Source organism: Artibeus jamaicensis, unplaced genomic scaffold (assembly GCF_021234435.1).
Source record: "Artibeus jamaicensis isolate MK-2021 breed Jamaican fruit bat unplaced genomic scaffold, CSHL_Jam_final scaffold_666, whole genome shotgun sequence".
Lineage (NCBI taxonomy): Eukaryota > Metazoa > Chordata > Mammalia > Chiroptera > Phyllostomidae > Artibeus > Artibeus jamaicensis.
Window position 1 is genome coordinate 1,937,349 of NW_026522053.1, and position 12,595 is coordinate 1,949,943.

The 12,595-nt window shown below is 41.8% G+C and overlaps 1 protein-coding gene across 1 annotated transcript in view; it reads left to right on the top strand.

Annotated features, from left to right (window-relative positions):
* Positions 1-12,595, top strand: part of VWA3A (von Willebrand factor A domain containing 3A) — a 77,764-nt gene that overhangs the window by 28,094 nt on the left and 37,075 nt on the right. The window contains 2 exon segments of the mRNA XM_053659508.1: positions 7,788-7,886; positions 9,561-9,667. Of these exon segments, the coding sequence (XP_053515483.1) occupies positions 7,788-7,886; positions 9,561-9,667 (206 nt within the window).

The window sequence follows — 12,595 nt, forward strand, 5'->3', positions numbered from 1 at the left end:
TGGAATTATAAATTCCCTTTTTAAATAAACTTGTATAATGGGCTAGTACATCAAATCTTTAAGGATATTGGTGACGAATAGGTAAAGGCAAAGTATTATCAATAGTTCTTTTATTTTATTTATTTAAATTATTTTATTGTTCTTCAATTACAGTCATCTGCATTTTCTCCCCACCCCTCACCCTCACCCCATCCAAACCCACCTCCCTCCCTTGCTTCCATTCTCCCCCTTGGTTTTGTCCACATGTCCTTTATAGTAGTTCCTGAAAACCCTTCCCCCCATTGTCTTCTCCCTTCTCTCTGACTATTCTTAGATTGTTCTTAATTTCAATGATTCTGGTTACATTTTGTTTGCTTTTTTTGTTGTTGATTATATTCCCATTAAAGGTGAGGTCATATGGTATTTGTCCCTCACCACCTGGCTTATATCACTTAACATGATGCTCTCCAGTTCTATCCATGCTGTTGCAAAGGGTATAAGCTCCTTCTTTCTCTCTGCTGTGTAGAAATCATTGTATAAATGTACCATAGTTTTTTGATCCACTCATTCACTGATGGACACCTAGGTTGCTTCCAGCACTTGGCTATTATAAATTGTCCTGCTATGAACATTGGTGTGCATAGGTTCTTTTGGATTGATGTTTCAGGGTTCTTAGGATATAATTCTAGCAGTGGAATTGCTGGGTCAAAAGGCAGTTCCATTTTTAGTTTTCTGAGGAAATTCCATACTGTTTTCTACAGTGGCTGCACCAGTCCGCATTCCCACCAACAGTGCACTAGGGTTCCCTTTTCTCAACATCCTCTTCAACACTTGTTTGTTGCATTGTTTATGGTGGCCATTCCAACTGTGAAATGGTATCTCATTGTGGTTTTAATTTGTATCTCTCCAATGGCTAGTGATGCTGAGCATCTGTTCATGTATCTCTGGGCCCTGTGTATGTCCTCCTGTTCCAGTCTTTTGCCCATTTTTTAATTGGGTTTTTTGTCTTACTGGAGTGGAGTCACGTAAGTTCTTTATATATTTTGGAGATCAAACCCTTGTCTGAGTTATCATTGGCAAATATGTTTTCCCATACCGTTGGTTCTTTTTTCATTTTAAGGCTGTTTTCTTTAGCCATGCAGAAGCTTTTTAATTTGATGAGGTCCCATTTGTTTATTCTTTCCTTTATATCCCTTGCTTTGGGGGACATATGAGTGAAGATGTTGCTGTGAGAGATGTCTGAGATTTCCCTGTTAGTGTTTTCCTCTAGGACTTTTATGGTGTTATGACTTATATTGAAGTCTTTTATCCACCTTGAATTTATTTTTTGTAAATTGGTGATCGAGTTTCATATTTTTGCATGTAGCTATCCAGATCTCCCAACACCACTTGTTGAAGAGGCTATTTTTGTTCCATTTTATGCTTCTTCCCCCTTTGTTAAATATTAATTTACTGTAGAGACATGGGTGTATTTATGGGCTCTCTGTTCTATTCCATTGGTCTATGTGTCTGTTCTTATGCCAGTACCAGGCTGTTTTGATTACAGTGGCTTTGTAATACAGTTTGATCTCAGGTATTGTGATCCCTCCTTCTTTATTCTTCTTTCTCAAAATTGCTGCTATTCAGGGTCGTTTATGGTTCCATATAAATTTCTGAAATGTTTGTTCTTTATCTGTAAAATATGTCATTGGTACTTTAATAGGGATTGCATTGAATCTATAAATCGCTTTGGGTAGTATGGACATTTTGATGATGTTAAGTCTTCCAATCCATGAACATGGTACACGCTTTTATTTGTTTGTGTGTTCCTTGATTTCTTTCTTCAGTGTTGTGTAGTTTTCTGAGTATGGGTTTTTTACCTCCTTGGTTAGGTTTATTCTTAGGCACTTTATTTTTCTTGTTTCTATATCCAGTGGGATTTTCCCCCTGATTCCTGTTTCTGTTGTTTCATTGTTGGTGTACAAAAATGCCTTTGATTTCTGGGTGTTGACTTTGTATCCAGCTGTTTCGCCAAATTTATTTATTAGGTCAAGTAGTATTTTGGTGGAGTCTGTAGGATTTTCTATGTACACTATCATGTCATCTGCAAACAATGACAATTTTGTTTCCTCCTTTCCAATTTGGATGCCTTTTATTTTTTTTCTTGTCTGATTGCTGTGGCTAGGACTTCCAGTACTATGTTGAATAGGAGTGGTGAAAGCAGGCATCCTTGTCTTTTTCCTGATCTTGGTGGGAAAGCTCTAAGTTTTTGCCCATTAAGTATGATGTTGGCTGTAGGTCTCTCATATATGGCCTTTATTATGTTGAGAAATACTCCCTCTATTCCCACTTTGGTGAGTGTTGTCATCATCAATGGGTGCTGTACCTTATCAAATGCTTTTCCCGAATCTATTGATATGATCATGTGATTTTGTTTTTGCTTTTGTTTATGTGATGTACTATGTTTATTGATTTGCAAATATTGTACCATCCTTGCATCCCTGGGATGACTCCCACTTGGTCATGGTGTATGATCATTTTAATGTGCTGCTGGATGTGGTTTGCCAATATTTTGTTGAGGATTTTAGCGTCTATGTTCATCAGCAATATGGGCCTGAAGTTTTCTTTCTTTGTTGTGACTTTATCTGGTTTGGGGATTATGATATACTGGCTTCAAAAAAAGAGTTTGGGAGTTTTCCATCATTTCGGATTTTTTGGAATATCAATCGTTATTTTAATAGGGGTGGCTGACTTGATCTTGCCAATATCTATACTGGAAAAGGCCCAAGGTTGTGGTGAACCATTCTGCAACAAATGTTGAGTCTCAAGATTATTTTCCTCTTGTGGAGGTTTCTTTAAATTATTATTTTTTAAGTTAGTTCAGTATCTGATTTACTCTTTTCTAAATACATTTCACCCTTCTGGCAAAAGGTTACGTGGGCATCATTAGTTTCATGAAAATCTCACCCTATCAGGTAAGTTGGGGCAAATTTGATTACCAAAATATGTATATTGCCCCTTAACATTCCGTAGTTGGAAGGGGACAGTTTCCAATCTAAAAGTAGACATTGGTTATTAAATATCTCTACCATTTACACAGAAGTTTTACTTAGAGAGGAGGCAACTTAGGTGCAACTTAGGTGTGATTTAAGAACAGATAAAGTAACCCCAGTATTTACAAGAACCTTAGTGATCCACCACCCCCACATATTTTTAATTTCTTCTAAACAATTAGTGAGGAGAAAGGGAAATGCCCTTTCATCATCCTTGCAGCAGCCCTATGCTTGCTCTGTTTCTTTTCTTTTTTCAAATCTCATTTCAGTTTCCAATAATCCTTCTTAAGGTGACCTGAATTTCTGCAGTAAAAACAGACTCCTCTACAAGAATTTCCTAGCAAACTCTATCTAGTAATTCTGTTGCTTTGCTCCCAGAAACCAGTAGGTATACTAATTGGAACAGATCAGAATAGCCAGCATCACAGGTTCTAACAGTTAAATTAAATTTCTTTTTTTTTTAACAGAGAAGAGAGAGAACATCAATATTATTTCACTTATTTATGCATTCATTGTCTAATTCTTGTATATGTCCTGACTGAGATCAAACCCACAACCTTGGTGTTTTGGACAAAGCTCTTACCAACTAAGCTACCTAGCCAAGGCAAAAATTGGAGAAATCTTTAGGCAGATACCTTAATTCTGTTTCAGTCCAAGGAATGTATACAATTGTTTGTTCCTGTTTTGCCTGAGACCAGCATTTCTCCAAAGGCAGCTGCTGGAATTCCTGGATTACCCTTGTCTGAATTCCTATTCTCATTTTCCCCTAAATCATTAGGGAGTGGTGGTGGAAGAGATATAGAGTAGATAAAAGGGAAACGAAGAAGGGAGGTGGAGGGCAAATCTAGACAAGGAAGCTCAGAAAGCAAAGAATATAGTGGAGGAGCTCATGGCTGTATTAGACAGTCAAGGAGAGGAATGGGTGTTGGCATTTGTTAACCTCAGAAGCCTTCTTTAGTTCAAAGAAAGTTTGTAAAATTTCTTATTCACATTTAAAAAAATTTCACATTAAAAAAAATTATCTGTGCTCCTCTTAGAAGTTTCTAATTTCCAGTCAAGATGTGCTTCCCATTCATTCAGTTTAATTTTAGAGCCAGCATTTTTCTAAGTTTGCATGCAAAAATTAACTTAGGCACCCAAAGAAAACTGAATTTTGGCCATCTTAAGTCTATATCATATCTAGTTAAATCTTCCCATTTCTGTAAAGTACATGCAAGTATAAGCTTCCTATTTATTATGTATCTGCATGAGTATTGATGGGGGCTGGGAGTTTCTGGCCCTGGAGGCACAATTTCCCATGTTAATTTTAGTTTTTTTAAAAATTATCTTCAGAGTCTGAACAAATTTCTAGGGATATTTTGTGGTGAGTTGAAATACGCTGCTTATGGATTGAATTCCAAGGGACTGTTACCCCCTTCCTGGGTTACAGTCAACCCTCATGTGTCTTGGTTTCTCTCCCCCTGTTGCCTAATACAACTGTGAGGACTCAGAGCACTAAGTACCCAACCTTTATGTGTGTGTCCCCAGATGAGTCAGTTGTTTAATTATAGTAGAATTGGAATTCTCTATGGGGCTCCTTCCTGTATATCGTAAGGGATGGCTTTTGACACTTCCACAAAGAATCATAGTCCCTTAAGAATACCATGAGATTCAGGCTGAAGGAAGTGCACCTTATCTTTGGAGCCCAATGAGTTCAGGCTCCCATTTATCCAGCAAAGGGTTTTTTTGTTCAGACTCTCAGAATGCAATTTCAATTGAAAAGTTGAAGCTAAAACCCAGCCACCCACTTTTCCTACTGTTCCACCTTAGCCTGGGTTCTCTCAACCCTTAACCTTGAGGATTTAAAAAATTGGCTCAAATAAAATCAGGGCCTCTTATCTTAAAACAGTGAGATCCAGAATCCCAACGGAAATTCACCCATTTACCCAATGTAAAACAAAGAGCTGGTGAGGCAAAATGGGCCCCTTCTGGTACCAAGCACAGGTCAGGGTCTACAAGGTGGTCCTGGGTGGGCTTCTTTGGAATCCTGCCACACTATGCCAAGTAAATGTTAATGTAAGAATATTTATGAGTTTCTTTGAGCCAAACTGATGGCAGCTGCTGGGAAGCAAAAGCTCAATGGATTGAAAAAATTCTCCAGAGAATGTCAGTTTTGCACCTTATTTTATACATTACAATCAAAGGAGGAGGTATAAGGGAATTACAGGAAATTCATTGGTGGTAGATTGGGGAGATGGAAGAAAGCAAAGTGGGCAAATCTCGGGTTAAATAAAAAGTAAAAGGAATAGACCCATACAAAGGAGGTTCCCCCCCCCCAAAACCCTGGAATTTATTTGTAAAAAAGTGTGTATTTATTCTTACATGTGTAAACTTCAGTCACCTAAAAAGTACTCTCCATTTGATGTAATACACCTATCAAGGCATTTTTTCCCACTGCTCCAACAGTTTTTGAATTTATTGATTTTGATGCCTTTTAGTGAAACTGCTTTTTTTATTTCACCTCTTTCACATTGGCAAAATGTTTCCCTTTGAGGACTTTATTTCATCTGGGGAAACAAAAGAAAGTCACTTGGGTTGAGATCAGGTGAACAGGGAGTATGGCGCACGGAGCCATGCTGTTTCTGGGCCCAAAATTGCTGAACACTCAGTGCAGTGTGGGCAGGTGTGCTCTTAAATCACCCATCATGAAATGGGCAAACACACTGAAAGAGTCTTCAGAAAAAATTCACTGAAATTGAGCACACCTCTCACAATAGTGCCAGCTGGTACAGTGATACGGATGGGTTCGTAGAATACTCACGTAGCAGGGGAAGCCTGTACTACAAGGGGGCCCACCTCCAGAAGATAATTCTGGGGTTTTTGGGAGTCCCCCCTTGTACTTTTACATTGGTGGGTTATAGGATAGGTAACAGTCAACAATTAGCATGATAATAGTAACAGTGAGAGGATGTGTGGTCTCTGCTCTGGTTTGGTGGTTGTGCTTTGAGGGGTCTGGACAAAAGGAAATTACTTTGATATTCCAAAGGTATATTATCAGGTATGTTATCATAGATGCCAAAAGAAAGAAAAGAGGACAGGCTCATTTAATGTGAAGAGTGACCTTCGTTAGAGAAAAATCCTGCCCTAGTGTAACTGAACAAAGTGGGGCTTGTGCTTGTGACACCTTGATGCATGACCCAACAATCAATGTTGGAGGAAACAGGTTTTTATTTATAAGGGTAGAACCTTGGTGGGGCTGAGAGCACTTCTGCTCAGAGCCCTGTTCTCCCATGAGACCCAGCACTTGCCTTGCTTCCCACTAGGGTAAAAGTTAAAACCAAGCCCAGTAGTTCCCCATATTCTTATCTGTTCTCAAGCCAGCTGTACAAACAGGTCTCCATCCCCTCTAGAAGGTACACTCATGGGTTTCAGTCACTATCCTCTCACAGCAGCTCTCTCCTTCAGGATCTGGGGTATGTTGTCCTCAGCCTCTATGTAATAGTCCAGGAAAACATGTGCCATGTTGCACTGGATCATGGTGAAGTCCAGGAAAGGTGCAAGTCCCAAGGAAGTGACTTCTCTGTACATCCAGAGTCCCAAGAGTACAGACAGTCCAGGTCTGAGGCACCCGGTCAGCATCCTGCAAGGCAGAGTCCTTAGTGGCTTTGGAGTCAGCTAGAGTGGGCACAATCAGAGCAGCAGCCTGCCATTCTCTTTCTCTTTGCTGCTGTTGCCAAATCCCTTCTGGCTTATGGCTCCTTCTTCATAACTACCCCCCTTTCTTACTAGCCTAGGCTGCATGACTGAATCCTTAGAGGAATAGACATAGTTCCTCCCTCACTATAGGCACCATGGCTGAACCTCTCACACATAGCTGCCCTCTTCACTATAGATTGGCACAGCTGCTACCTACTCTCTCAGCCCTCATGGCCAACCAGTCTCCCTCTCTCTGCTTGTCCTTAGTTTAATTTCTGACCCAGAGCTTCCTACATGACCTCCTATCTAGCTCCTCCCACAATGAGCTACATTTGCCAGTCTCCCCATATTTACATTCTCTCAGCTGCCATCTTTAGTCAGGTCAAGAGTTCTTGTGACACAGGGGCTTCTGGGGAGGGCATTCACCTCCCCTGGCTATGTTACAAGTTCCTGAATGCTCTCAGGGTCACTAGACACATTTCACCCCAGGCAGTAGCACAACTATTAGCTTGCCTTTTTGCTATGTAGTGTATCTTAAGCCATATCATCCACTTCCCCCATCCCCTGATTGAGGTCTGTGGGTTTTTTCTCCTATTTTCTGGCACCCCTCACTTTGCACCCCATTAGACTAGGACATGATTACCAGCTATTAACTGCCTTTAGTTAGAATGTTTTAATTTCAGTCTATCCCACGTGGTTACTTTGGCCTTTGAGTTTGTAAGTCCTACCATGCAGGCCTCCCCTGAGCTTGTTAGATTTAGGATGTGGCCATTTTTTCATCTACAGTAGTGACATATCAGATTTTATTTCTTACAAAGGGTGCTTTTCTACAGGCTCCAAATTTTCTACAGTGAACATGTATTACCTCATAAGAGTAGACAGTAAATATCAATGACAACAACTTAAAGAATATGTTGCCACAAAACAGGAGCAGCCGCCTAGACCTAGGTTTTGCTTCTTCCTCTGTAAAATGGTCCTTCCTTGGCTGCTGCTTGTTGAGGTCTAGGAGGGTTAGAAGTTCCCATTGCAGAGCTGCTCAGTGAAAGTCTTCAGAGCAACACAGTTGTGCTGGTTATTTCTGGGTGCCCTTTTTGATTTTAGGCATTTGGCCTCATCAAGGGGGCCAGAGTTGGTGTTCTCATTGATGTGTCAGCCATCAGCAGTAGCCCTAGGAAAGAAGAATTTCAAAATGACCTCATGGTAAGTCTTGGGGCACAGAGAAGGACATGGAACTACTCCCACCACCCCTCCCTCCCATTTGTGCCTGCCTAGCTGGCTTTGTTTACAGCAAATCCAAAATGATATATTTTACAAAGATCAGTTCACAGTTAATTAGCATCTACAGTTACAGAAACCAAACCTCAGAGTCATTTTCCCTTGGAGTGTGAGCTTCTAGTATTCTCTTCACAGCAGTCCCTACTAACTTGACTATGTCTCAAAACTCCTCTGTTGTATATTCATCCACTACAACTTAAAAACATCAATCAAACAGGCTGGTGTTGTGCTCATTGCTCCATCCCCGACTCACATACCTTGGAGAGAAACTACTGCCCCCTTCCTCTGTTATCCCTCCTGGGTGTCACAGCTAAGAAGAGTTCAACCAACCATAGCACACATTTGAGATGGGAAGCCAAGACACACATTCCACCCACATTTCTGACCCTGGTGTACAGCAACCCTAGGGGGCTGCTCTGGAAGAGAATGGCAGTCTGCAGTTGTGGGGTGGGGAGTAGGGCACACAATTAATCCACAAGCTGAAGGCCCATGTCCTACCTCCACCATATAGGACCATGGGACAGTCTGGGATAGGCAGCTTTAGCTTTCATCCATATCCCCAGTGGGTGGGAAGCAAAGGTCAGCATGAGGCCACTAAACTGAACCTCAAGTGACCCTACTATAACACTGTTCATACCCTAGCCCTGGTGACCAGCCACACCATGGGAGGTAAAGCTAGGCTCCACATGGCCCCTTGTTCTGGTAGCCAGTGGTGACCTATTACTGGAAACACCAGGGCCTAGGCAGATAGTCCTTGCACAGTCTGGAAATGGGCTCTTCTGTAGTATCACGGGGAAAAGAAAAATGGGGGACACTTGCTTAGGAGGCAGTGTGTGAGAGGCAAGATTTATTAAAGCAAGAAATTAACAGTGTATTCTTCGAGAGCTAGGGAGCAAGCAGGTTATCGTCGTAGCAGCTGCGTGGACTCATGAAAACAAAGTGAGTCAAAAGGAGAGCCCTCTGCCGCCACCAGCTGCTCCCCTGTTTGCAAGTCTCCTATGGGCCCTTAGAGTTTAGGAAAAAAGAAGGCAAAAGTATTCTCAAAAAGGATACTTGAGTAGACCCAAGGGCACAAGCTGGGTTCTTTGTCTTCCCTGTATCTTCTTGGGCTTGAGAGCAGCCTTTATTTCAAACTACCTGGTCTCTCCTGGATTTTTTGGCCTGTGCTATCCAATCTTCCACTATCCAGTCACTTTCCTGTACCTTCTGGTTCCATGCCCTCCTCCAATATGATTCTCTTCCCAGACTTTCCCAGGTTAGGCTGTGCCCCTTTATGGTGGCCATTTTGGCTCCTACTGCACAGGCCTCCAAGTTCTGCTTTCTCATCTGGCTTCTACTGCACAGCCTCAGTAAAAGGAATTCCCCCTCACCATTTTCTTCCCTGTTAGTCCAGAGGAATGATGCCCATTATCCCTGGGGAGGCTGTAAGGCTGTCTTTCCTGCCTCGTTGATTAGGTGGGATGTTGTCCAAATGATACCATTACTCCCTGGGGTGACTGGGAAACTGCTGTTTCCTGATTTAATCTTTCCAAAGCAGATGTCTGGCCCTTGTCTCCTTTGTTAATAACTAACTCCCTACCTGACCCTTCCGTCCACCAGAGCCTCATTGATGAGCAACTGAGTCACAAGGAGAAGCTGTACGTCCTGTCCTTTGGCACCACCACCAGAGCCCTTTGGCCAGACCCCATGGACGTTGGCACCTCCATGTGAGTAGCCATCCAGCCCTTCCCAGGATGTTTATGTGGTCATTTTCCTTTCCAAGTGTTACTATCTTTATTGCATGATCGAAGTGCAAACCCAAGACCCCATCGGATAAGTAAATGCAAAGGGACAATTCATTCACAAAAGCAGAAACACCAGTAGCTAGTAACTTTTGGAAAAAGAGTTACCCTCACAAGTAATCTTTCAAATGAAAAGACAAAGCAACCACAAAATACCATTTTTATCCTGCAAACTAGCAGGTAGTTTTATTATTGTGAAAATAATACAGGTTCATGTTCAAAAACTCAAACAGTATGAGAGGGTAAATAATAGCAAATAAGTCTCCCTCACCCAAGTCCTCCTCTCTCCTCCCAGTAACAGTTTCTTCTGTTTACTTCCACAGACAGTCTGTCACACATGCACCTGTGTGTTCATCCTTTTTTTTTTTTTTTTTTAAATAAAAGAGCCATCCTCTATTATTTAAACATAAACTGGAGCCCTGGCTGGTGAGGCTCAGTGGATTGAGTGCTGGCCTGCGAACCAAAAGTTTGCCAGTTTGATTACTGGTTGGGGCACATGCCTGGATTGTGGGCCAGGTCCACAGTTGGGGACATGTGAGCAGCAACCAATCCATGCATCTCTTGCACATAAATGCTTCTCTTCCTCTCTCCCTCCCTCCCTCCAGTCTCTCTAAAATGAATAAAATAAAACGTCTAAAAATTTTTTAAAAATAAACATAAGCAGGAGCATGTCTCACTGGCCTGCAACTAGCTTTGCACCTAACCTTGGATATCACTCTTTGTGCGTATAGGAACTCCTCATTCTTTTTAATGGCGGTGTAGTATTCCACTATATAGTACAATTTAGCTAGTCCTTTATTTGAGAGTTTCTAGTTTAGGGGAGCAAAGAGAGGGAAGGTATATAAGAGTTTTTACTTACACCATGAAGGGAGTATCTTTGATCACCTACCATGTGTTAAGTACTACAGTAGCCACTTAGCATGTACTATCTTATTTAATATTTATAGCCAACACATGGAATAGGATTATTATCCCCATTTTGTAAATGAGGAAACTGGTCTCAGGTTAGGGAACATGCCCAAAGTGGCAGAGCCAGGATTAGGTTCTAGAGTAGAGTCCTGGAAAATCCACAAGCTTAGGTTTCTGGGATGGAGATCCCCTTGCCCAGCACTGGCTATAAAGAGGAACCTGCCCAGGTAGAGAAGTGCTCAGTTCCAGCAGTGCTGGCTTTGAATCCCAGCTCTGGCAGTTACTGGGTGATGTTGACCAGTCCTTCACCTCTCTCATGAGCAGAATGAGGCTGAGGATACCTGCTCCTCACTGAGCTGTTGTCCGGATGAAATGAAAAATAAGTAACTGGCATATGGCAGATACTCAGTGAATGAGAGCATTTTTTTTTTTTACTTTGATTTCCACTTTAGTTAGACTCCTGATCTCAATTGTCCAACCCAGAATGACCTTGAGATCATCTAGCCAGGAGTTTCTCAACTCCAGTCATTCCTGGACTTAAGTGATTTTCATCATATCTCTGCCTTGTGTACTATTATTTACTCTGTACCACTTGCACTGTTACCGATTTTCTTTATACCAACTCTATTTATTATTGAAGGCAACTCTCTATTAGTACCGTAACTGAGAAGCCCAGAATCCTTGCCATAATTAGAAAGTAGTCAAAAAAATAAATACAAGGATAGCAAACAAAATGATGATATTAAATTCCAGCTTGAAACCTATTGACTTGAGAAGGCTCTAGGCCTGAGTTTTTTCTTTCTCTGTTTAAAAGGGAGACTCAATAGTTATAATAATGAGAGACAGACTTCTAGCAACAAGCTGAAATTTGGAGGGTTTTTCTGGTCAGACTGACAAAGAAATGGAAAGAGCAGAACTCTCTCAGCAGTACCATGTGAGGTATTCAATATTTAACCAAGACAGAACCATGTTATTTTCCCTGTTATCAGAAGTATGTACTCCAATCCACATGAGATATGGTCACACAGCCACAGCCTTCTCTTAGACCCCTCTGAGTGTTAGAGCATTGATTCCATGCTTCAGGCTGAAGTCTGCCTCCCAGCAGAGTTAGGGGGTTAAGGGTAGGTGGAAGAAGGGTCTTAACCCAGGACCACCTGACAGCAGTCACTAGAAGCTCTGTGGCAGACTCTGGCCAGCAGAGTCCACTTGTTGTGACTGAAGATGAGAACAAATGCACAGGCTACAGCAATCCTGTGGGGAAAAAGGGGACAGCATGGCCACTCTCTCAAGGGGAGAGTGCCCCAACCCTTGCCTACACAAGCTTTTATTGTTTTTTCTCAGGTCTTACATCAAAGAAGGATTTATTATCTATTGTGTAGAATATCATTGTCCACATTTTAGGTACAGTCAAGGAAATGAAAATAACAAATGCAGAAGGGAAAGGCAGCGAGCTGATTAGCTCTGTCCTTGGGAAAATTTACACAGGCTTTGGAAATTACCTTGAAGCTAGACATTAAACATTTACTGTTTCAGACCAGGCTGAGGCAGTTTTAGCAAGGTCAAGCCATAACAGTCTGTATGCATTTTCTAGGCCTGATTCCCATGGGAAAACCCAGTTTGAGGGTCTGGCTCCTGCCCACCACATTGGTTCTGTAGGTTTTCCATACAGAGCTGAGTCACATTTGCCAGGTCAAGACAAACCAGTCCTCTACAAAGCTCAGGTCCTAGAGTCAGACCTGGTTTGAATCCTCACTGTTGCCAGTTGCTAACAGTATCATTTTGGCAATTCCTAAATCTGAACCTCAGTCTTCTCATCTGTAAAATGGGAATAAACATGTCCACCTTGAAGAGGTATCATTAGGATGAAATGAGCTCAGTGCGTCCTGGGCCTGGAGCCCTGGAGAATGCTGTGATTAGGCTGCTTTTGTCTCCACTCTTGTCTCC